Here is a 25,588-nt window from a genome sequence, read left to right as displayed (position 1 = left end):
CATGCACGGGCACACAGACATACAGACACACACAGTCACAGACTAACTCTGGGCTCATCCCGATGGGACTCTGCCTTACAAACTGGAAAACGGGAAAAAAATACACCACAGGTCCAGATTTGAAGGACTAAAATTTTATTGGAATAAAATACAAACTGAATTAAAATATTGTAAAATCTATAAATTAATGAGTTTTAGAGACACTTCATTGTTCCTGTAAAACAACAGAAAGTTTCATCACCACAAAGTAAAGAAATCTATCAAACATCCAATGTCAAGACAATGGGAGCATTATTCAAAAGGCGACATACTGCCTAGCTTAAAAAGTTCCTCTGGCATATTATGATACACCTTGTACATGCTACATGACAGCAGGTTTGAAATCGCACAGCCATCTACTGTGAAAAGCTTGGTTTTCTTCAGTTGGAAGACTTGACCTGATTCTCATTCATTGCAGTCCTTCATTATGCACTGATTCCAGTGCTCTGATGACATGCTCCCTGACTGGCGATTATGGGAAGACCTCCAGAATGATGACTGGAGGAACTTTGGCACGACGAGTGGAAGTCCTCCAGTCTCATGACAGGAAGTCAGCCAGGCTAGCTGAGCACATTTCATCAGGGAACCAGAGCTTTGAAATGTGATGACACCATTGTTGCGTGACTTCATACAGTGTCCTTGCTGTAACGCTATTAACCACCATAATGCAAAAAGCATTACAAAAAAACCATCAGGCTATTAGCCCTGTTTGTTTCCTTCATTAAAACCAAATCCATTAGGAGTATAATGGAAATAAATGGCTTTAAAAATACATGATAAACCTCAACTAACAGGTTAATGCAAATAATGTACTCGCTGTGGTGCCACATATAAGGTAACCACTGATTACATGACAAATTAGTACACATTGAAAATTACCAGCAGATCATAAGTCCTCAGCCATTTGCAGCATGGCAAATAATGGTAAAAAACTATGCACTTCAAAAGATTGTTGAGCTCTTCTGCTCTTGTTTTTTCCGAAAGGTTAGTGTAATTAAGGCAGCAGCTGGTCCCCAATCTTTCCACTGCGCAGGCGAGACCCGTATCTGCCCCAGCAACTCACAAGGACATCCATCTGCGCAGTTCTACTGCAGCTTCACTGCAGATACCTCTGCAAAACAAAGAAGCCCACCAATCAGAACTGAGCAAACATCACCCCAACACTACAACAGGTAACATTTACACTCCCGGTGCAGAGGCATTCAAATCATTCTGAGATATCGATATTTTGTGCTGTTGTTATTCTTCCTTAGAATCTGAATGCACCTCACTTTATTAGACTTTCATCAAACAAATTAAGCACTTTTGGAAACACAAATGGTAGCTGTAGTGCTGCACTGTGGTAGAGAAATAGAAAAATGTTACAAGTATAAGGTGTACTCTCTGGCTGCACTTATATCTGACCGGCATTTTATAATACCTCTGTCACACCATGACTGCTCTACCTTAAGGAGCCAACCAGGGTCCTTCCAATGTTAAGTGAATACAGGCTGTATAATTAAACAGCACAAAATGCACAATGGTATAAAGACTACAAAAGAGCTGCTTTGGTAGAGGGGAGCTGGAACAGGATGGATCATTAACTCGGCCATTTTGAGATCAGATTTCCAGAGAAACACGGTGCATTTTGTCCCTCTTAGACAAAGGAGGGTTTGTGAAGCTTTCACTCTACAATCCAGACCAGCACCACGTACCTTTAAGAAGACAGAATGCATCAATCATGTAATCAAACACAACATCAAAAAAGGATGTTTAGGATTAGTCCTTAAATTCACTTCAAAATCTTCAATTCAAAATAGGCTGATAACGCCACCCTAAGCCCGGCTGTCACCCCTTGGCTCCAGGGCACGAGAGGCCTACCTCCCTGAACTGCTGTGAGTCACAGCACCATAATACCCTGAAAAACACAGAGAAGGAAGCCCGCAGGCTATCAGCCCCAGTGGCTCTGAGTTAGGGCTCTGATGGTGGCTACAGGGCTGCTGCCTCTGTAACTATCTCTCCTTCATCTTAGCTTTAGGCCCCAAGCCTGCTGGACATGAAGAGTGGAACCGCATCAGCGCCGTTTTACCTCCATCCATCTGTGAAAACTTCGTGCTCCTTTTTTTAAACTACAGAACGCACTCTGCCCCACCCTCCCATGGACCCGGAGACAGACATCAGCCGACTCTGCATCTGGAACACCTGGCGCTCTCACCTGGAGCACGGCAGCGGCGATCACGATGAGCAGGGAGAACAGCGCCATGCGGCCCACGCGGCCAAGGTCCACTTGCTTCAGGATGAAGAACCGGGCCCAGCCCAGCTTCTTGGCCGTGTGGGGGGGGTACCGCATATTGTTGACCCCCTCCATGCCCAGGGACTTAATGAGACAGCCCCGCAGGTGGCTCAGTTGGTCAAAGCTGTGTTTCCCATGGTAACAGCCCATCCCACTATTACCTGTAGGGGGGGCCAAATCACAAATTTTAGGACAAATGGCTAACTGCACTGTATAGTATATGAAGAGACAAGCTATCATTTGCCAGACCAATTTAGTTAGACGACCCCCTCTAAACAAGGATGATTAATGCACAAAAACTATTAAAAATACATGAACACAAGCATAGAAAAATGTACAATAACAGTACATGATTAGTGAGCAACTAAAAAAATTACTAAAGATAAACTATATATAACTAAAGACAAAGCATCTGCCCTTTCTAACAATGGAGCTGTCACTGTCCCTGCATGTGGAGGGGCTTATGACAAAGACTACTCATACAGAACCTTATGATTAACCATAGAGGGGCCCTAACTCTACTCCACTCCTCCACTGTACAGAGTTATCACAGAGCACAGGAAGGCCCCAAACTCACCCACTCCTCCGAAGGGCAGAGCACTGACAGAGTAGTGCACCAGACAGTCGTTGGCCAGCACTCCACCGCTGGACGTCTCGGCTATAACCTGCTTGATCAGCTGGGGGAGAGAGAGCAAACTGCTTGTGCCAAGCAGTGGGCTTTTCCACCGAACCGTGTAACACAGAGACGCACCACTGCAGTGAGCTATATTTACTTTGTATTTCTGTGGGACACTTGGTGTTAAGCAGAGTACTTTCAGAGAGGTTCTTGTGTATTGCTATTGTACCCCCTTATAATATTAATAATACCTTTCATACAAAGTGGATTTTTTTCCCTACCTGTATTAGGTAAGTGCTTAACTATTATTGAGTTACAGAAGTCATGTCCTGATGGCAATAAAAAAGTGCAGTATGAATTTCCTTAAGTGAGGTGTGATGGTGTAGAATAGGGCTTCAGCTTCAGTAAAAACCCAGCTGTATTAGTGGTAGTAGTTATGGTCAGTAGCAGTGGTTAGTATTATCTCCTTTTGTGTCTTACTTGGAGCCACAGAGAGAACTTTATGCTCTTCATGTAATATTTTCCTGCTAATCAAATTGCACAGCTTGTCACACGTCCTAACAGATGGTTCAGCACACAAGAGAGCTGGCCAGACTTGGTGTAATTCACTGGTTTGTTTGCTGAGCAAATGCCTCCATGTGTTAATATCTGAGCCATTTGCAGAGAGGGTTATTTACTCATGTGTGCCAGTGGATGGTGGAGGGGGTGTGGAGCTGGGCATGTAGCCCAAAGGCTATAGGATCAACGCCCTGGAAAGGGGCACAGTAGAGGTTATTAATAGCAGGACACTAACAGATTGTATTCTATCAGCGGAATGAGGGTCTAGCGTTTGTGTGACTCAAGTCCCCCTGTCGCCCCATTGTCATTAGCATGTGCCAGTGTGTGCTTGCCGTGCGAGAGAGTGTCATTATTGAGTAAACTGAGTATAACCTTACATTGTACAAGTGTCAGCTTGTCGTGCACAAATGATACATTGTCAACCGTAGCCTTACTATGTACACGTGTTACCTTACTGTACAGGGAATATAATATTTAACCTTCTTGTGTGTGTGTGTGTGTGTGTGTGTGTGTGTGTGTGTGTGCGAGCACCTGTGTCACCTTGTCGTTTGTCAGTTTTACCTTGTTATCAGGAGAGAAGATATAGAGGGCCAGGGGCTTCTCTCGGTCGTTGATGAAGCGGATGGCCTCGTCCAACCCGCTCACCGTCAGTATGGGCAACAGGGGGCCAAAGATCTCCTCCTGCATCACCTTGGCATCTGGCTTCACATCCCTCAGAACTGTGGGAGCTGGGAGGGACAGGGTAATCATTAAAACAGACCACTAATAAATAATAAATAATAATAAATACATAAGCAAGCTGCAGCTTCATGTTGTTGTGATTCAATGATTGGTTCTAGAACATTTGATTCTCAAACCGGTCTCGAGCGTTGGTGAACTCAGATAAGAGAGCCATGTCAACCTCTATAATCCTGCATGGACATTAGAAAGCGGATGTAGGGGTGGGAGCGGCAAGGAGGGGGTGTGGTGGATTATTGTCAACTCAGCTGCTAAATGCCATAGAACAAAATTTACTTCGTTATTAAACTGCCAAATGGTGCAAGGCAGTACCACACATGGCATTGCCTAATTGAGTGATTGAGTTGAGTAAACCCCAACACACATGCACAGAATACACAAAAGAATGCACGCAGGCACACACACACCCACACAGAACACCATACTTGACTTTCTGTTGTTTTTTTCCCTTTCAATTGTCCACATTAAAGGACCAATCAAAATCAAAAGGAAGCAGTCACCTATTTTTGTATTCACTCTCAAACAGACTGCTGACACAGCCACAGGCTGTTATTCACTCAGCGTACCGATGTAGCACTGCGACTCGTCATGGTCTCCCCCTACAGCTGTTGTACTGTCTGCCATCATGGCCATCACCCTCTTAAAGTGTCTCTGGTTGATGATGCGTCCGTAGTCCTCGCAGGCCTTGGGGTCTTCGGTGTAGAACTCCTAAAGCAGTGCATGCAAAAGACAGAGAGAAGAACAATTAAAATTTTAAATCAAAGGTTTTTAAATCTTCACATGCCTTTTAACTAATAAGAGCACTGAGCTTCAGACAATCAACCCCTGAAATAAACTAATTAATTCCAAACATTTTTGGAACTTTTTGTTGAAATTTTTAAACTTTTAAAAAAACTTTTGAAGAGGTTTTACCAGCAGTCGATAAAATTACTTAAACATAAGTGATCAAACCTTACCTTAATACATTCTAAAATCAGCACATTGCTAGTGCAAGGAGACTGGGGCTGGGGTGATGTGTGTTCCTGACCTTGATGCTCTTGCGGATCTCCTCAATCACTCGGTCCTGGATGCTGGGCTCACAGAGGATGTAGTCGGGGGCGATGCAGGTCTGGCCACAGTTTGTGAACTTGCCCCAGGTGATCCGGCTGGAGACAGGAGCACAGAGGATGATGGGAGAACCTGAGAACTGCATTCTGGGAGCTATGTACAGCTTAACCTGGTTAATATCCACCTGCTTATCATCCAGAACCTGACAATGGCACCTACACACTTCCCAAGCCTATATGACTTCCATGGTAAAAAAAAAGATTTAATATTACACATACAAACATCACTTAATATAACATTTATTGAAGTTTAATTGCAAAGCTAATTAAAATGTAAAAATAATAATGTAACTACACATTCATGGCACTGAGCCAGTTTATCCAAAGGCTGTGGGTTTGATTCCCTGCTTGGGCCCAGGTGCTGCTATGAGGTGTTTCAGTATGCATGTGAATGAAATGTGAGTAGACAATATTAAACTATGTAATGCTTCATGAAGAATAATGTAATAATAGTGTTATAATGTTATAATGTAATGTAATGTACCCCCCCACTCTAACAAGCCATAGTGTGGGTTCACGTAATGTAATGTTGGGTAATACAGCGTAATGCAGAGTAACATAGTGCCATCAGCTGACCGGCAGGCGATGGACAGGTCGCAGTCCTTGTCGATGTAGCAGGGGCTCTTGCCCCCCAGCTCCAGGGTGACGGGGGTGAGGTGGCGTGAAGCCGCCTCCATCACCAGTTTTCCCACGGTGCTGTTCCCCGTGTAGAAGATGTGGTCAAAGCGTTGCCTCAGCAGCTCCTGTGTCTCTGGGATGCCACCTGTCACCACCGGGTACATCTCCTAAAACACAGTGACATCACACATGCCATGACATCATAGTGACCTTTTGCACTATACCTTTGCTGACAGTGAGCCAAACAGATGCACTATAATGGATCATCTGTCTCATTTTTGTTTGGAGAGTAAATTTATACTGCCAATGAATGTGGTATTAGCTGCTAAAGAGTTCCTATCAAAGAGCATGTAAATCTTCCAAGTCCCGTCAAAACTCTTTAATGGCGGCACAAATAAAAGGACTGTACTTCATGTTTGTATGTGTGCTTATATATATGTATGTACAGTTTCTGTAACAGGCTATGTATAAATAGCCACATAATACCATGACCACTATAGTAAGTTGTTATAATTGTCTAAAGAAACTTACGTTGTCATTGACACATATTGTCCTTTATATGGCAATTGAATTTCATGGAATGTACATATGCCAAAAGTGGCTCCACATGTTGTTGCCCAGCAACAGCCCCACACCAAGTAGCTAGGCAACCTGCATAGCAAGCTTAGCGGTGTATGCCTTGAAGAATTCAGAACCTATACACTATAGCTTAAACTGAGACACACAGTAGCCTTAAACAGGTACAACTACCTGAAGTCATGTAAATATACACAAAGTTGTACAGGGCAATTTTAGGAACAGACAGGTGCTTGCGCAGTGATCAGTAATGGGGTTACCTTGCCTGGGTAAAATCTGGGGATTGATTACTTCATCAAGGCAAAGAGAGAGGAGGTTTATCTTGTCCACATGCAATTTGGGGTTTGTGGGTTAGGGGGCTTACCTTGTCTAAGTAAAGGGGGAGCAGCTCCTCCATCACTTTGGAGGTGTGAGCACTAACTTCTGACGGTTTCACCACAGCAGCATTACCTACAGAGGGATTATACATTATCCATTTATCCAATTATACAATATCCCTATGTGCTGTATATACACATACATACAGCTGTTAGCACCATGCCTGCAAACATAATCTTTCCAATCAACCAGACTGAAGGATTTCACTGACCCGGAACATTCCACTGCTGCTATCATGCTAACCCCTATCTGAACTGATAAACCACTCTACATTACTTTATTTTATTATCACTTAGCAGATGCTCTTATCCAGAGCGACTTACAAAGGTTACCGATTTAACCACTTATACCCTAATTACACAATACCAGCATATGAAGTAACTATAGAGACGTGCTGCTTGGAGGGGAAGGGCAGGATGATTCTTACACTTTATTGTCTCCCTTTCAGTTTGTGCACACTTTGGGGAAGTGTTGGAGAAGCCTGTGGTAAAACGGTTTGCTGCTGTTGTCAGCTGTTCTATACTTGCCCTGGAGTTATGCAACACCCCTCCCTCACTAAATACACTTATCCTCTTTCAGGTATGCTGGTATAAAAAGGACCATGGAGCAGCCAGTTGGCCACTAACTAATTAATGCCATTGGCCATTGATGGGTCTAGGCCAGATCACACAGCTGTCCACCACCCACAGCAAGCAGAGCTGAATACCTCAAGCTGCACTTCTCTTTACTGAACTGGCTCTCAGGTAGAGGCAGTAACTTTAGCAATCATGCTGTACTTCCCTAAGGACGCAACTCTGCTCACACACAGAGGGTGTAAGAGGGAGAGCCTCTGAAGGTACAAAAGGCAGACTGCAAATCCACTCCCCAATCAGGCAGTGTCCTTGACTTGTTGGCAACAGAAGTGTTATGCAATGATCAAATGGATGATCAAAAGGTCACTGATAAAAATGGGGGGCCGGTAAATTTGATTTCTGATCTTATCGTTTCTATTAGTGGAGCACGTCAAAGCTAAAATACACTACTTAAACTCCACACATTAGTCATAACATTTTACAGTCTGGGCTAGCATATCCCACAATGTTACCTGTTAGTAGTTGTTTTTTTTTTACTCATTGGTGTGCTTCCTCTTATAGCTAGATTGTCCATTTCATTCAGCTTGCTATGAGTACTAAATTATCAGTAAATAGCTACAATTAAGGCTAGCGTGACAAAGGAAGCACCTCCTTCTATTGAGGTCCAGGGCAGCAGCCCTGAAGACATACCCCTCCATCTGAAAGTTAGTGTAATATACACTTTTGTCCTGAAGAGGGTGCCCAAACGCACCTGCAGCGATGGCCCCTATGAGGGGCTGGATGGTGACGGCCCAGGGATAGTTCCAGGCCCCGATGATGAGCACCACTCCCAGGGGCTCCGGCTGGATAAACACCTGGTCCGAGAGGGTGAGCAGGTTCTTCTCCACCGGCCGAGGCGCCGCCCACTCCGCCAGCTTGTTCACCGCTAACAAAATCTCCCCCTCCAGGCCCAAAGTTTCGTACAAGGGCGTTCCAAGCTCGCTCTGCACGTGACACACATGCGCACACACCTTCAGCTGGGAGACATTCGACTCCACCTGTCTCTCAAACATTCGGAATGTGGTGGGAGACTGCGCGAAAACATCGCGGCAAGTTCACGCTTGCCTAATTAAGTGGTCGTTCAGAGGCTCCACGAACCTCCATAGAAATACAGCCAAATCTGGCCTGCGGCCATCTATGTTTACCTTGTTGAGGTCTTTCTTGAGAGCGGCGTTGATGTCCTTCTGCCTCTCCACGATGAAACGCTGTAGTGACTTCAGCTGAGTGATTCTGTACTCCAGGGGCTTAGACCTGCCCGTGAGGAAGGCCTTCCTTGCCGTCTCCACTGCCTGCTGTTCTGGTGACATAGTTCCAACTGGCAAGAGGGCGAAGCAACGTCAGTTGTAGCGCACCCGCTATATTCAAGTTAACCATAGGTCTAACACGTTTAACTACTTTTTTCACCTACAGTATATCGACTTAAGCGTTCATCCCCAGGTCTTAACTTGTTGGCCTGCTGCCAAAGGCAAAGATATACCCAACAACCTACTTTGCAAATACGCCTACTTCTAGCCGAGCCGTCAGAACAATGCAAGGTTATTGATCAAGTGACTCACCTAACTCATGTGTTTCAGACAGCGAAATTTATTCTGCTAACATCATTCACCAGATAGGTGTGTCGTGTCCGTTATATTCTAGCTAGCTAGAATGAAGCGTAATGACAAGCTACAAAAATGTAGCAAGCAAGTGTACGAGAACTGTTTTAAGTAGTCCAATAGCTATTTCGATATGATGCAGACGGTACATTACTAGCATTACTAGCCATGAAAGCCGTGCGGTGGAATAACACAACTTTAATTCCACAATACAAACAGCAAGTAACGGATAAGATGAAGTTATCCGTGGGTAGCTGTGTTAATTTTACTTATAATTCGCGGTAGTTGACATTCAATGAAAAGGTAGTGGAATGGATGTAGCTAGCAGGCACAAAAATAGAAAAACCGACAAAACAGACAGTTGCAGAATTGCAGCTAACATTAATGCATAACATTTATATTCAACAATAACTGGCTGTCAATCGCACGTCCATGCAATTCTACCTAGCTAGCTAACAGCATTACAAGCTTGCATTCACGTAGCTGCGCTTCGAGTCAACTGTTCTCAGCCAACAATTCATCCAGAAATGCTAGCAATTCTATTTGGACACCGATGATACTTAAACAGTCTTGAATCATACAGTTAGTTACCGACGTTTGTCCATTGCTGTCGCAGCCAATAATTACAAAACGTAACGTTAGCCAGCCACCTTGCTAAATATCTAGCCAAATTTAGTTATCAAAAGGACTATGTTCATTCTTACCTTAGAATACTGCTTGGTCTGAATTTGGAACCGAAATGTTGCAGCCTCGCACGGCTTAGCTGACGCGTTATTTGCTAAAACTCTGAGCTAAGTTTTGTACAGGCGAACGCGAGATGACTCCTGTAACGTCAAAATCTGTGTTGCTTACGAACCATCTGCAGACACCCACAGGCAAAACTGTTCCGTTAACAATACTGTAATAAGAGAAGTAACATCGCCACTGGACCTCGAACGGCCATCTTGTTCAGTTCAAGCTTGGGGGTTGGTCACTTGGCGTGTCACTCGAAACAAGTTCCGGATATTTTAAACAACGTTATGTAGCTGTGGCAGGACCTGGCAGTAAGTGCTTACATGTGATGGATAAGAGTGGGCGTATAATTTCACAGCCAGTTGTTTCATTTTGAAAATAATTGCAAGTCTCAATGACTGCATATAATAATTTACAAAATGCCGGTTTAATGATACTCCCTGTGCTCTGAGATTTAAGCCGTTTGCCCTTTAAGCCTTTTTGTGTTTTAACCCTGGCAATTCCCCCTCTGGTTCGATTCCCCACTGCGTCTCTGGTGCTGCCACACACACACACACACACACACACACACACACACACACACACACACACACACACACACACACACACACACACAGAGTATATAGTAAAGTAGTAAAGACACCAAAACTGTAAAATAACACAAGTAGAATTATGAAAAAAAAATATACGAAAAAAGTGTTAATCAAATCTGCCTTATATTTTGATTCTTAAAAGTGGCCAGAAAAAAAATATTTTTTAATAATATTTTTTGGAAAGTCATGCATGAACTTCACAATGCATACACATGCATGAACTTCACAATGTATATTTTTGTCTAAGAAACTAATTTCAAGCATTTAAGCATAAGTATTTAGATCAAAATGTCTATGAATGTATGTTTCCCATTATCTTATAATCAGGTGTGTCCAAACTTTTGACTGGCACTGTGTATATGTAGGCATACCAATAGGCCTACTGGTAGCTGGGTTATAGTTAACCGACGAATGTGATATTAAGAGCTTGTTTTGCATAACAATATAACACAGTAATTCCCAGGGCCCACGGAAAATTCTAGAGCTTTTGTCTGCAAGTAGCACAGCTACAAATTCCAGTGACTCAAAAATGCATTCGGTGATTGATTACTTTATCAGCGCGACTGGCCCGTGTGTAGGAGCGCGTTACTAATTAAGGAGCGATAGCTGGTAGAACTATAAATTCAAATTGGAAGCATTCCCTGTATTTATGAAATTTCATGCGAATCAAGTTATTGCAGTTTTCATATTATTTCTGGCAGCTGGTGTCATAGCACACAATCCAAATTCACCTCCAAATGCATTCAGGATGGTAAAATCTAATCAGTAACTCTTGAGTCTAAGAAGTGTCCAAAGTCTCCAGTTAATATTTAGCTTACACTGTGAGGATGAATTTGAGGGGCATCCTTTAGCTCAGGAGGGACAACAAAGTCCTGCGTTGAAAGGAAGTGTTCTGCATGACAAACACATAAAAGCAAACTGGTGTTTGTGTATTGCAAAGGGGAGAAATTCGACAGTTCTTAACACCACGTCATTTTCGCCTGAGTCAACTGGTGTATCTATTAGCCGCTCACAGCCTTCGCAATTGATGTGTTCCTTCATAAATGTTCCTTATTTAACAGAAACCCCCACTGCTACACAGTGTACTCTATTTTCTCACATATGTTTAAAGTTTTGTGGGAATCTGGAGAAGTGGACTGTTACCATTCCAGCACCCGTTATTGTGTGCACCCAATATTTCTACAGAATTAGATTTTTTGGGGGGAACAAAGGGATGATACGAGGCGCGTCGGTGTTGCATTCTCCGGTTGAGATAACCTCGACCAGGATTCCCCAAATTTTTTCTTAGGAGGGCCAGATCGCTCTGCCTGGCTCTTTGGGAGTATGTCAGTAATGGTAAATAGTACTGTGGACAACAACAGGTCTACCTTAGTTGAATTTTAACCCGTTACATCTAATGATGTATTTCAATCTGTTTATATACCGTTGTTAGCTGGGTTTATTTTACATTGCCATGGTACATTGTCAAAGTTGTACATAAAACATAATAGGGAGGTAACTAGAATAAAAAAATCAAACTAATTTTAAGCATTCCAGCCATTCTCATCATTTTATTCAACCATTTTAGTGCAAGTAGTGTAATAGGCTACAAAAGGTTTGATAGAGTGGGGAACATTATGAAAAAGTAGGGAAAAGGCAAATGTGCATATTGAACAGTACATATTTTACATTTAAATTAAGAAAAGAGCTGCAAATCGGCAAAACTGGAAAAACGACCCGTGACCCGCGTAGGAGAGCGCTCTGGCGGCGATCTGAAAAAAGCACTTCTTTTCGCAATTTTTTTGTAGAATGATTAGTTTATTATAATGGGGACAGGTTTTATTTGGCACTGACTCAGTAATAAGAGAACAGGAATAAGCGACAAAGTGTCTCCAGACAATAAGCTGAATACAGTAAATGACGCCATTATAAACCGTTAATGGCGGCAGTTACCTGCTCTTTGCACGAGCCAGGTGTTGCTTTTAAGTTTTGAGTCATGCAAATGGCCACAGCAAAGACAATTCTCTTGCAAAGAAGACACGGTATTAAAAAAGAAAATCGACATAATCCCTCGTTCCATCGACTGTTGCTATCCTTATTTTAACGCTTGGACTTGATTTGTATGATTTACAAAGAAGTATTGGATACATATGTTCTGTGGCGAACCGCAGCTTTCCGTAGGCTATTGAATTAAGTCATAACACAGAATAACATATTTTAATACGCTGAAATGTTTCCTAATATGTTAACCTAATATCTAAACCACTTTTAGTTTTTGAGCGCCATCTAAGCAATCTTCAAGTTTTTGTCAAGTTCACTTATCTCTTTCAAACCCTTATATTCTCATTATATTGTCATCTCTTTTTCCCAGAAGCGTCTGTCATTTTTATTAATATGGATAGACATAATAGTTGGAACATTACTGCATCGTCCTTTATAGAAATAATAATAATAATAATGACACATATGCCTAGCTGGAGGCAGTTGGTCTGGTGTGACAGACATATGATTGAGTTGTGTTTTACCAAGTTTATTATTATTATTATTATTATTATTATTATTATTATTATTATTATTATATTAATTCCTATTCAGCATTGTGAACCGAACGTTGTCTGTTTTTGTGGTTTTCATCGCATCTGAGTTCCTGTCTTAATGGTGAGCAAGCCGTTATATCTTTGTACGTCTGCGAAACATTTACATGTAAAAGTAACATATTTTCAGATTTATTCATCATTTTCCATAGAGTGGGAGCAGAGTTGGAACACACTCAAACACACACACACACACAAATAATGCAGAATCCTGACAATTGTATGAGTTCTCTCAATTTTCCATGCACTCAAAAAGAAGAACAAATTGCCCATCAACAAATTCCTCATCAATTCACAGACGCTGTACTTTTTGTACACATTTTGTGACGTGTAGACGATGATTATTATAAAGATCTACGTGACACTGCTTGTCCTAGAATAATTTTATAAGATATGGGCCATTATCAACTAGACCTATCCGAGATTTTACAGCAGAAAAAAATCTCCAGGTGAGGAGGAAAAAAATCGGCCACGTTCCGGTGCCACATCACAAGAGGCATCGACCCTACAATATACAATTGACCTCGTGTGTTTTTTGAGTCTGTGGGTGGTGGGGGGTTGAAAGGTCTGAAAGGATATGCCACAGACTCGAGTCGTGGTCAGTTCCTGCCGTACCTCCATCACCACCATGCATGCTACCATCACCCTGAAAACACAAGCCAGGCGTGAGGCACGTTCAGCTTTACGGCAAAGCAGACAATTACGAGCCAATTGGGATCAAACAGCCACCTCGTTAAGTACCCGACATTGTCTGACAGGAATCACTTCAAAGCCGCGTTGAGGTGTGGCCCGACGCATAGTTAGCAGCTGCCGGGAAGGACATGGAGGTGGGAGGTGTCACGGGGGGATTGCGCCGGAATAGCGGGGTATAAAAAACGTCAGGACCTGCAAGTGCAACACATTGTCAGCGTTCTTGGATACAACGCATCTCTCGGCAAAACTTATAAAAATGGAGCACAGGTTGGATTATGCGTGGTACAACGGCGAAATTAACGCATTCTTTCCAAAGCACTGTACCGTATCTCTAAGTCCTGAACTGAAGAACGACCAAGCAATCGACTCCAGCAAAGGTAAGGGGTTTATGTATATACGCTATTTCAACAGAATTTCTTTCTTCCAGATTAGTACTGTAGCGAACAGGGGTGCAGTGCTGTGGACGTGTCTTTTTGTGAAGCTCCACCGGCCCCAGATCAGCACTGAGTACTGTAGCGAAGGGGGGTGCAACACTGGACATATCTTTCTGAGATGACCCACTGACCACAGATCATTACAGAGTTCAAGGGTTTGGAGGTGCCTGTTTGCTGGACTCAGTATGACCTTGTGCTGTGTTCTCTCTGTGCTGTGTCCAGGCTGCCAGGGCGGTCTGCGAGGCGTCTTTGTCCAGGCTCAGAGACGCAGGAAGCGCACCACCTTCAGCAAAGGGCAGCTGTGTGACCTGGAGAGGGCCTTCGCCCTCACGCACTACCCCGACGTCCAACTGAAGGAGACGTTGGCCGCCATCACCGGCCTCCCCGAGTCCAAGATACAGGTGAGTCCACGCAGGGTCCGTGCCAGAGATGTTTTTGTCCCATCCACTCTCTTAATCGCACAACTAGATCAGTTATTATGTGACGAGTGCTGGGGACCATGCACATTTGAATTGCTGAGCACGGCCAGCACACAGTCACCTGCACCAATGACTCTGATTAAGCACTTGGATGGAAAAAGGCCCAGACACATCTGTGACCTTGGATTTGCCTATTCGTGTTTTACCATTTGATCTAGTTAATTGAGTTGAGTAAATAAATGGTGCAGTGTTTTGTAATGCAGACTGGAGTGGGGCAGAGTTTGTTGTCCTCAGGACTGACCGGTTGACATTGATATAATCCAATCCACGTCCATGTGTGTTGAAATGTACCAGGTAGAAAGACATATTTTCCATGAGTCTGAGAGAGGAGTGAACAAAGCTCTGTCCCTTACTGTCTTCACAGGTTTGGTTCCAGAATCGCCGTGCACGTCATTTCAGAAGCAAGAAGCAGGCTGTAGGTTCCATGGCTGCAGCTCCTACAGCTCAAAGGCCTGGATTAAAACCTGCCACCCCCCTGCCACCCCACTACCCCTCTCCCAATTTGCCTGAGCCCTCCATGGTTTCTCAGGGTTGGGGGGTGGACGAACAACCACTCTGTGTGTCGGCATCCACCTCTCCAGTGCCAGCTCATCTGGCTATGGGCAGTTTGCCTGCCAGCCTGAGTCCCAGCCTACCACCAGAGTGCCCTGATAAAAGGAGGTCTCCGAACAGCACCACCTTGTGGTTTGAAAACACCATGCAGCAACAGGATATGCCGTATTGGGTTGCTGCCCCTTGTGGCACTGGCGGCAGCAATCTTCATGCATCTGCAGGAGTGGGTGGCAGTGTCTGCTACAATCAGCAACAGATGAACACCAGGGTGTCCAGTTACAGCGAGGCTGACCAAACTGTGCCTACCTACCACCAACAACTGCAGTACCACCACCAGGCAGACTGGGGGAGTCATCGAGTTGAGACAGGCGATGACATTACTGACCTGTGTTCCCAAAACTACAAGGACTTCAGTTTGACTGATCTTGAATTTTCTGCTGCTTTAATGGATTATTTGCTTTGATGGAGTTAAATAGTATTGTTGTAAAGTAAAATTAGTACAATTCCAGTTCATTATTTATTTACTGAGCAAGCGCCTTATGTAGGGTGGCTTGGTTATTTGGTGAGATTAATATTAATAACCAATTAAAATAGGGTGAAATGTTTATTTCAATGCTGGCACTCTGAGAGTGCAGGAAAAATGTGGTGTACTAGCTAAATGTAATGGAATTATTGTAACCTCACAATAAAGTTGTGGAAAAAGACTAGGACATTGTTGATAATATTTGGATGGTGGTGCAACCTGCTCTTCAGTGTCACACAAAATTTTAGTGTGACTGTACTGAGATCTTTTACATTTTAATTATAAAATATTGCATAATCCTGCATATAGTAGCACTTCTTCAAAATCTGTTTTTGTTATTCAAAAACACAAGAAATATCATGGTAGAGGATGTTTATTATAATATGAAACAGCTGATCAGTTTACTCAAAATATGTGTAATGATGAGTATATTTCACAACGTGTGTTTGCGTGACCCCTAGTGGTGAATTGTTGTCCTCACTGTTCGATGCTACAGTGAAGGATATCAGTGAAAGTTCCACCACGGAGATTTGTGGGCGTCCTTGGTTGATCGACAACAACGTTGATAAAGTACCGTAATGAACCGTTCTACCAAAGTACAAATCTCATCATTCATTGTTTCAGTTTACTACTGAAACAAAAGATAGGTACGGCATCACTTTCGATGTTGTTGGCCAGGTATTTCACTACGGATTTTCATGGGTTACAGTTGACTGAGGGAAAACTAATTAAAACTGAATTAAAAGTGAAGGCAGCGGTTATATTATTGTAAAGCTACAAAGTAGAAACTTGCTGTTCATGCACGGCTTGTATGCGTTTGCGAATGCGAATTTATCTGACCTCAGAATCAAAACAACACATTCTAATCCAATCGTATATGTATCAAATCCTTGCTTTTAAGTACAGAAAAGTTAAAAGAGATTTCGCCGGGAACATAGTGTTACGTAGCAGGTGTGGTTTTCATCCGGCGCCGTGGCTTAGTTGGTTAAAGCGCCTGTCTAGTAAACAGGAGATCCTGGGTTCGAATCCCAGCGGTGCCTTTTACTAACCACTAGCATTATATGTTTAGAGTCACATTTGTGAGTCTGACAGCTGTGATCCATTCTCAATACAACGTCCGCCTTTGGGCACGGAAAACTCATGTGAATAACTGGAAGCAAGCGTGTTATGTTGTATAAACCAAAGTAACTCAACCTTACTGCAGCATTAATATTGAATATATTAATATATTCATATTTATATAAAATTAATATAAAATAACTTTAGAAGCAAATACATTCAGTCACAGTATAATATTAAACACTTACAAAACCTGTTTTTAGGTCTGTCTGTCTCTGCTGAAAAATGACAATTCCTTGATAGTTAATTACTGTATTTTTATTTAACAGATTTAACGGGGTTTTTTTCGTCCCAGGTCTAGTTTGCATGTTTCTGGTTATTGCAATAGCATTTCAGTCTTTGTGTTGAGACGATACTGAGTAATGACAAGGAACGCATGGGACATTGCACAGCATAACAACTGCCTCACACATATTTCTAATTTAAAACAAATATACTGGAGCAAGAAAATTTTACCATAAATTCCTTGTTTTTCCTTGATACAAGAATGCCAAAGTGGGTTAAAGTTAATAAGTGACCCTGTTTGTCAAGGTTGAATGTCTAACCACAATGAGAATAAGTACAGTAAACGTCACCATGAAGTTATTCCTCTGGTTAACCCCTCTAGAGTCGGACACATCCACATTGGGCAGAAACCATGAAACATTGGTGTTTCACATGCAGGTATCTTTGTAAGAGTTACAGAACTGCTCAGAATAGCATGGTCTAACTGAATATATTCCAGACTGACATGAAGAGGTTTCAAGACGAAGTGAAGTGCTAGTATTGTCAGCCTCAGTCAGGGGTACCTCACCCTAAGTGCTAAGAGCTGTAAGGAAATCCTCTCATATCCACTGAAGACTATGTCAACGTGACGGCAGTCCCAGCCCTGCTGGTTCTACCTGGCACTGTAAGGGTAAAATGTGGTAGCATAAAGCACTGACCTCCCTCAGCGTTTCAATGGATTGTGAGGTCATAGAGGTGTCTGCTTTGAGCCAGGACCAGGAAGTTATTTGGAGAAAAAGTGACTGAGGGAAAATAGGGTGTGCAAGCACAAAGAGAGGAGAGGGAGAGGTCCTTTAGAACATCACAAAGTTCCATCTGACCCGATGTCTCACCGCCATTCAAAAAGGTAAGCACCTGACATCTGTCGTCTGTTCTTCAGTCTTCAATGACCTGTTCACATGCATGGTATTTCACTGAACATATACAATACACATCCACATTCATAACTAAATGAACCAGGATATTTATGGGACCACATTTCTGTGAATGCTTTGGCACATTGGTGTTTTGAAGGACAATTGACATGACCTCTCTGTGCATGTGGTAACACTTTTATGTGAGTGTTTCCGCAAAGAGCTGTAGCTTTAGTTTAATGCAGCTGGGAGATGTAATCCCACGACCATTAGTGGTTCCACTGATATTTTCCTTTTGCTGCTCTGTGAGTTTAAAAGTTCCTGTATCTGTTCAGCTGCCATGGAGGATTGAATGAATAACAGATTGGGGCTCAGCTCTTGTTTGTGAAATCATCTGTTGTCTCTCTCATTCTTTCTCTCTGTCTATCTCCATAATTCCCCCTGACTCTGTCTTCCCCTCCGTCTCTCCTCCCGTCTGTCTCTCTCAGGCAGACAGATGAAAGCAAAAAGCCGATGATCACTGGGAAACAGGAGGGTTGCAATGTCACAGTAGCAGTCAGGTACACTTAAGATCTCTGTACTTCCCCACTGTGGTTGGCTGAATCTTAAATACTATCCTATAAAATGTACAGAAAAATCCAGGAATAAACGATTTGGGATTCACCTGTAAAAAAAATCACAATGTTACTATTTTGTTTCATATGTCTGAAATCATCTGCAGTTGACAATACCTGAAATTTAAGCATGCCCATTATAAGAGACTCAGCGTTAAAATGGTCTTTTTTAAGAATGAATGCATTCATATTTTATGCCTAAAGTGGCCTTAACAGTGACACTTCATAAATTGAAGCAATACATCATTTCTATTTCTGTGTGTGTATGAACATGCTTGTGTGTCTGTGTTTTTTTCACATGTGTATGTGGTTCTGTGTGTATTTATGTGTGCATGTGTGTATATATATGGGTATATCTCTGCGTGTGCTTGTATGTGTGCATGTGTGTGTATATGTGTGTAATTATGTGTGCTTGTATGTGTGTGTTTGTATGTGCACACACACACGTGTTTGTTTGTATATATGTGTGTGTACAGGGTGAGACCTCTGGGTGGGGCTGAGGTGCAGCGAGCAGAGCAGGATGCAGTCCTGATCAGTCCTGATCAGCACAACATACTGGTGAGGAATCAGCTCTAGGTCTTCAAGCGCCTCTGGTGGAGTATCAGAATGGGGCTGCTGTGTCACTGTGTATGCTGGCGTTCACTGAAACATGTGTGAAACAGTGATTGGTGTGGCATTATGGATCACCTTCAAAATGAGAAATTCATGTAAATATATCTATACAACATGAATGAAAGTGTACACAATAGGAGGGGAAGGTTAACACTGCAGAAAGCTTCCTGCTGGGGAGCTAGTGGGCAGGGTTAGGGATCAGGCCCCTCCCCTTTTCTAAACCATCCTGCCCCTTCCTCCCTCACACAGGTGAGCCATGCAGGTAAGGAGCGGGCCTTCTCCTTCGACGTGATCCTGGGCCCAGAGACGTCGCAGGAGGACGTCTTTGAGGACTGTGGTGTAAAGAGGCTTGTGGACATGGCTATCCAGGGGTGAGAGGGGAATCCTTGGAAACTTGGCTGTATTAGGAGCTTCAAACCCCACAGTCTGGTGTAGGCTATTCATGACCATTGGCTACTGAATCTGGATAAGAATCAAAGTAATACTCTAAATGGTTGGGTTAGGACGGGGGGGGGGGGGGGGGGGGGGGGGGGGGGGGGGGGGGGGGGGGGACAGGCAAGCTGATCTTAGATCTGTTGTCAAAGGCAAAAAGTAACCAGAGCCCACAGTAGGAGTGAATTAATTTGAGTGAATTGAGTGAATTATCAGGTTTGCAGTTGCTTTATTGCACTGATCTGAAGCACTGGGTGGCACATCCTGCTTGTAGAGACCACAGGTAGCACTATTGCAGTGGAGCCATTGGAGATACAGGTGATTCTTGTCCTTGCTCCAGTTCAGACATTAATTGGTTAATTTGAGCCATTGATCTGAGGGGTCATCAAACCCCTCAGAGTCAAAGAGTCAATCTGCTTGTTGAAAGTTATTTCTTAAATCCGTCCAGCTAGCTGCAACAACCGTAACCAGGGTTTAAACCTCAAGTTTAGATCACAACACAATAGATGTCTACTTGACCTGAGAAAGCAGTTCCTGAACTTGCAGTTATAACCTCTGCGAAGGCGGTCGGCCCTGCAATACCAGGTGTATCCACTTTAGTGATGTTGAATAACACCTGAGACCATGTGGTTTGTTTTGCAGGTACTCCTGTACAGTGTTTGCATTTGGCCAGACTGGCTCTGGGAAGACCTACACCATCTCAGGACCACACTCTTTGGTAGAGTTCCTTCACTGAGACAGACAAATCCAGATGTTCCCTATCCTGGTCCCTGGAGAGCAGTGGGGTTCTGTCTACCTTACCTTTTAGCCGTCTGAATTAAGCAGCTGTCTGGAAGGGTGTAAATCGGCTAGGTGATGAGAAATTCTGAACAGTGCAGAGTTCAGGGTATCTGTTGATGTTCCCTTTCTCGTACTTGCAGCTCCGGGATGGTTCACAGGAGCCCCATTTGTATGGCTTGATTCAAAGGTCTCTGTCCTATTTGTTGGGTCAAGTGAGCATCGCTGACAGTCAGGTCACCCTTTGTGCCTCCTACCTGGAGATCTACAATGAGCAGGTGAGCCAGGTCAGGGGTAGGAGGTCAAGGGTTGTGACAGCTATAGCAGGGGCACAGAACAGCACGTACACATGGGTTCCAACTGCAGGGTCCTGAGGGTTCTAGTTCTCCACACTGCAGGTTCAAGACCTCCTGAACCCATGGCCGCCTCGCTCCCTGGTGGTACGAGGGAGCAGAACCCGTGGGTTCCGTGTGGAGAGCCTGTCTGTGGTGGAGTTCCACAGTCTGGACGGCTTCATGAAACTCCTGGAGGGAGGTGGGTGTGCCAGCTTCACTCCCCTGCACACCCTTCTGTTTGAGCAGGATGTTCTTTGCTTCTGCCGAGTTGCTGAATGTGAATGTGCAGGGTGATTGTGTTTGTGCGTGCCGGCCTTCCTTTTGAGCAGCGTGTCTCTGTTCCAGGCCTGCAGAACCGGCACACCTCCGCACATCGGCAGAACGAGCGGTCCAGCCGCGGTCATACCATCCTGACCCTCTACATCAAGAGCAAAACCGTGAGCCTCTGTTCTGACTGTCAGGGCTGTTTCATTAGGTAGTGCAGGCCATTTTAAAGCTCCGCTGTACCTATGAAGCTCGTATGCTTGTGTAACTGGGTCCTGTGAGGAGAACTTGTTAGGGGAGCAAAGTGACTAGCCAATGGGTAGCTTGGAAGATGGACCAATGGCTGAGGAGCAGTAGATAGTGTAGATGGTAATGCAACGCATCTAATCATGTACGGTAAAGGTGGAGCTGTCAGTGTGGGCCATGTGTGGTCTGCTAATGCCAAGTAATAAAACAACTCTGCACCAACTGGGTACCAGCTCTGCTTCTATTTACCTTTAGACTTGTAAATTTTGTTTGACGACACCTTTCGTAAAGCTGGACCCAGTTTACTACGGCACCCTGTGTTCAGATGACCTGTTGTAGAGGATGTTTTTGATGCCGCTGTGCTGCTCTCACTTGCCTGATGTGGGTGTGTCTCCCCCAGGCTGGAACAGAAAGGGGCGGGGTTACTCATGGGAAGCTGAGCTTGGTGGACCTGGCAGGGAGTGAGCGCGTTAGGGACACTGGCTCGAAGGAGGAGCTTCTGGAGGAGGCTGGCAACATCAACCGCAGCCTGCTTGCACTGGGTAGGTCACACGATGACCAAACAATTCAAGGGGTTTTGGGATGGAGAGCAATGATTGGTTCGTATGACTTACTGATTGATTGCACATGGGGGCTCCAGCCATCATGAAGCCTCACTCTACTGCCACAAGGGGGAAATGGCTACAGCTTCAGATCCAGCTCTCCTGTGTTCACCACTGTTCATGTTCTCTGTCCCCCCGCACACAGGAAAGTGCATTGCTGCCCTGGTGGACACAAAGGCGAGGGACAGGCACATCCCCTACCGCGACAGCAAACTCACAAAGCTGCTCTCTGATTCGCTGGGAGGAGCTGGTGTCACTCTCATGGTGGGAAAGTTATTTTTCACTGAAGACAATATGCCTAATGTGTACAACACCATAAATAAAAACCATAAGGTGTGTGTGTGTGTGTGTTTTTGTCACAGATTGCTTGTGTGTCTCCTACTGCTGCCAACCTCCAGGAGACTCTGAACACCCTGCATTACTCCAGCAGGGCGAGGAAAATCAGAAACTGGCCTATAGCCAAACAGGTGAAAGATATTCCCCACTACGCCCTGGCATGAAATCGGAAAATATTTGACTAATCATTACAATACTGCTCCAATATCAGATTTAGTTTTCAGTTTCAATTGGAATAAAATCAATTTCAGTTCAAATTTCACAATTTCAGTACAGTTCAGTGTTTAATTTTAATTATGCCTATATCTGCCTTTATAAATGTAACAATGTGTGTTTAAGGCCTGATGATGACTGACCCTGAGGCTGGGGCTCCTCCTTTGTTTCAGGACCACAGAGAAAAGCAGGTGGGGAGCCTACAGCGTGAGGTTCACCTGCTCCGCAGGGAGAACCTGCTGCTACGGCAGCAAGTCTCCTCATTCAAAGCGGTCGAGACACCAGCTCCGAGCACAAAGCCTTCTGGGAGTATGAGTTTTCTTTCCTTGATGTCTTGTGCCCACACGTCTCTCTGACAGTGTTTCACGCACGTGACTGATGCTAATAAAAGCAGTCAAGGCAATGACCATGTTTCCTTTAGGTTTCCAAGCCGGCTCTTCAGAGTCACTATGGAAACACAGCGAAACTAGCTCAGTGGAAGATATTGGTGTTTGGATTTAACTCATCTTTGACTTGCTAAATTCACTCGCTGAGAGTGTCTGGAGACATGACATGCTGTATGCACACTGATTAGCATGCATTCATGAACAGTTAGTGCAAGCAGAAGCAAACATATTGCATTGGTGTCATCCAGCTGTTTCTCCCCATCTCACCTGTAGGAGGCAGCACTGAGCCGGTTACAGTAAACATGACAAGGACAGGCTCCTCGTGTTCTGAAGTCTGTCTGGGGAGCTTACTACAGGGGCTCATTTTGGAGAATGGCAAATTGCAGTAAGTAGAGGATGTAAACTGTCAAATGCAAATTAAAGAGTCACCTACATATAACTATGATTATTGTTAATAATGAGCGATGACACATAGTTTAGTGGGTGCTCTGTGTGTCTGTACAGGCAGGACAAGAAGACGCTGATTGACAGTCAGGAGTCCTCCAACCAACAGAGGGAGCTCCTGTCACAGGAAAACACTCGGCTGATGTACAAACTGGAGGAACTGAGGAGGTAGCAGAACTTAGGTGTTGATCTGTGGTGTCCACTTAAGGCCCACAGGTTTCTGGTCTGTGTTCCAATCCTAACCTTAATGACTTTAAACATACACTACCACCTTATGATTGGAGCCACTGGTTTCCAACATTTCAGCAATAATTGTGTAACATTATGAGAATTTTTGGAGTTGGTTGATTGAGGGTTTGTATAACATTACTGGGGTTCTCAGAGTTAATTTAGTTGATCCAGAGTGAGTGCTTTTGGGTCTGATGCCCCGTTCCTTTGTGTGCCCCACAGGCTTATCTCCAGTTCCCCAAACACTGACTGCTGCCACTCCAATGTTTCACTCCAGGGTTGGGGCAATGGCACTAGCCTCCACTATGCCCATCACCCCCCTACCTTCCTGCCTCCTCTCAGCCACCCCTCTCTGCCCGTGAGTGACCTCTTCCCCCCACCCCTGTCTACCTCATAAGGATCATTTTCCTCAAAACAGGAGGGGATTCAGATGTTTCTTTCAAGGCTTCTAATGTTCTAGGTCATTTTTAATACACTACTATTAATGACAACCACCACCACTCCACACTGCTGCCCTCAGATCCAGAGCTCTCACCACACTGTTCTGACGATTCAGAGGTCCTGTCTCCCTGCACTCTTTTCCAGGTGCAACGCTGCCTCTGTTCCTGGAACCCTGTTCTCCACTCCTGTTATTCTTCCTCTGACAGCACCTTACAGGTGAGCTTCAACCACCCAAACAGCACCTTACAGGTGAGCTTCAACCACCCAAACAGCACCTTACAGGTGAGTTTCAATCATCCACATAGCTCCCTACTTTTGAGCTTCAACCCGGAATACCCAACCTTGGTCATACAGAGAGGGGAGGGTATAGAGGGGAAAAAAGGAACTCAAAGAGGGAGAGGGAAAGAGAGGGAGGGAAAGAATTGTTGGGACATGCTCTCACTGAGTAAGATAAGAACCACGCTGTCGTGTTTTTGGGGGTGACTGCAGAATTGCACCCACCAGCTAACGGGATGCTGTGGATTGGAGGACAGTGGGCCCTATGGGGCCCTGCCTCATCGAGAGCTGGCCTGTGCAGCTAGGAAGTGCAGAAAGGTGAGAATCCTAGGGGGTCATTTATCCATGGAAGGTATGTTCACAAATTAAATGGACTAATCTTGAAACATATGATCAAATGCTGATATAAAAATATAGCAGCATGAAGCAACATTAGCCTGAGAAACGTGCTGTATAGCTACTGTCAGACTTGCACTGCAGCCTCATTGTCTCAGCCTCAGTCCCCGCTGATGTGGGATCAGCAGACAAGTGGCTGAACTCTCAGCACAATATGCTGGGGACATATCAGAGAGATGCTGTTCCTTACCTCTTCACACTGACAGGCCGTTATCTCTCTCTGCCTGCAGGGGGCAGTTCCTCTCCTTCCAACCCTAACCTCCAGCCTTAACACCAAGCTCCCTGTGGAGGGCACCATGGTCTGGCCAGGTCACCATAGCCATGAGCCAGATCCTGAATCAGTTACAGTACGCAATTTGAAGTGAGTCTACTTCCAGTATTGAGTCATAGCTTTCACTGAATCACTTCTGCACCACAGATTGAAGTACCAATGTGTATATATGAATGTTTGTGTGTGTGTGTTTTGCATGGATGTTTGTTTGCACACATGTGTGTGTATGTGTGTGTATGAGTGTGTGTGTGTGTGTGTGTGTATGCATATGCATGTTTGTGAGTATGTCTTTGTGTATGTGTGTTTGCACATTCATGTGTTCGCGTATGTGTGTGAGTGTTTCCACATATATGTTTGTTTGCAAGTGCATGTGTTTGTGCATACATGTGTGTTTACGTGTGTTTGTGTGTATGTGTGTGTGTTTACCTTTGTGTGTTTGCACATGTGTGTTTGATTGTATGCATACTAGGAGCCAACTGGAGTGTATTGGGTATGAAGAGCAGTTCCAGGAGACGAGGGATTCCAGCTCCCAGCCACTCCAGGTCAGGGGGACCCATCCTCCAAGGTCCCAGGGCAGAGTGGCCCCCAGTGCCCCACCTCTCCATGCTCCACTGAGGTCCTTCAGGTCACGGTCTGAGGTGGGGAGGAGAGGTAAGCAGTGTGTGTGTGTGTGTGTGTGTGTGTGTGCGTGTGGTTTTGTGTGTATGTGTGTAAAAAGGGGGGGGGGGGGTCACAATGCAGTGAATACAGACTCCTCACCAAACTCAAACTTAACTTAATCTCCATCTAAGA

General features: G+C 44.3%; 2 protein-coding genes and 1 non-coding gene across 3 annotated transcripts; 2 read left to right on the top strand and 1 right to left on the bottom strand.

Moving 5' to 3' along the window:
- Window positions 1-281: 281 nt before the first annotated feature.
- Window positions 282-10,038, bottom strand: aldh3a2b (aldehyde dehydrogenase 3 family, member A2b). The gene is made up of 11 exons (XM_036524043.1): window positions 9,812-10,038; window positions 8,658-8,827; window positions 8,225-8,456; window positions 6,888-6,973; window positions 5,906-6,114; window positions 5,251-5,368; window positions 4,790-4,931; window positions 4,047-4,213; window positions 2,889-2,988; window positions 2,234-2,472; window positions 282-1,150 (listed from the first exon to the last, which is right to left on the bottom strand). The coding sequence occupies exons 2-11, from the start codon at window positions 8,817-8,819 to the stop codon at window positions 1,136-1,138; spliced, it is 1,470 nt and encodes a 489-aa protein (XP_036379936.1). The 5' UTR covers window positions 8,820-8,827; window positions 9,812-10,038; the 3' UTR covers window positions 282-1,135.
- Window positions 10,039-13,954: 3,916 nt separating this feature from the next.
- On the top strand, window positions 13,955-24,890 carry LOC118774412 (kinesin-like protein KIF12). The gene is made up of 16 exons (XM_036523758.1): window positions 13,955-14,075; window positions 14,355-14,533; window positions 19,399-19,520; window positions 20,224-20,299; window positions 20,502-20,636; window positions 20,757-20,892; window positions 21,039-21,130; window positions 21,604-21,745; window positions 21,951-22,069; window positions 22,168-22,272; window positions 22,528-22,604; window positions 23,245-23,352; window positions 23,635-23,770; window positions 23,998-24,069; window positions 24,343-24,447; window positions 24,756-24,890. Exons 1-16 carry the CDS (start codon window positions 13,955-13,957, stop codon window positions 24,888-24,890), a joined length of 1,860 nt encoding a protein of 619 aa, XP_036379651.1.
- Window positions 16,653-16,726, top strand: trnat-agu. The gene has a single exon. It is a non-coding gene; the product is annotated as a tRNA-Thr (tRNA).
- Window positions 24,891-25,588: the final 698 nt, after the last annotated feature.

The sequence above is a fragment of the Megalops cyprinoides genome, chromosome 3 (genome assembly GCF_013368585.1).
Source record: "Megalops cyprinoides isolate fMegCyp1 chromosome 3, fMegCyp1.pri, whole genome shotgun sequence".
NCBI lineage: Eukaryota > Metazoa > Chordata > Actinopteri > Elopiformes > Megalopidae > Megalops > Megalops cyprinoides.
Note: the sequence above shows the minus strand (reverse complement) of the source record. Positions and strands in the feature narration are given on the sequence as shown.

What these genes read in the sequence shown, in the direction of transcription:
- LOC118774412 (XM_036523758.1), top strand. Translation starts at nt 13,955, where the DNA reads ATGGAGCACAGGTTGGATTATGCGTGGTACAACGGCGAAATTAACGCA. An exon ending in AGCAATCGACTCCAGCAAAG is followed by an intron (nt 14,076 to 14,354) that starts GTAAGGGGTTTA and finishes TGCTGTGTCCAG; the next exon opens with GCTGCCAGGGCGGTCTGCGA. An exon ending in CCGCAGCCTGCTTGCACTGG is followed by an intron (nt 21,746 to 21,950) that starts GTAGGTCACACG and finishes CCCCGCACACAG; the next exon opens with GAAAGTGCATTGCTGCCCTG.
- aldh3a2b (XM_036524043.1), bottom strand. Translation starts at nt 8,819, where the DNA reads ATGTCACCAGAACAGCAGGCAGTGGAGACGGCAAGGAAGGCCTTCCTC. An exon ending in TCCCCCTTTACTTAGACAAG is followed by an intron (nt 6,115 to 6,887) that starts GTAAGCCCCCTA and finishes ACTGTGTTTTAG; the next exon opens with GAGATGTACCCGGTGGTGAC. An exon ending in AGATCCGCAAGAGCATCAAG is followed by an intron (nt 4,932 to 5,250) that starts GTCAGGAACACA and finishes GCACTGCTTTAG; the next exon opens with GAGTTCTACACCGAAGACCC.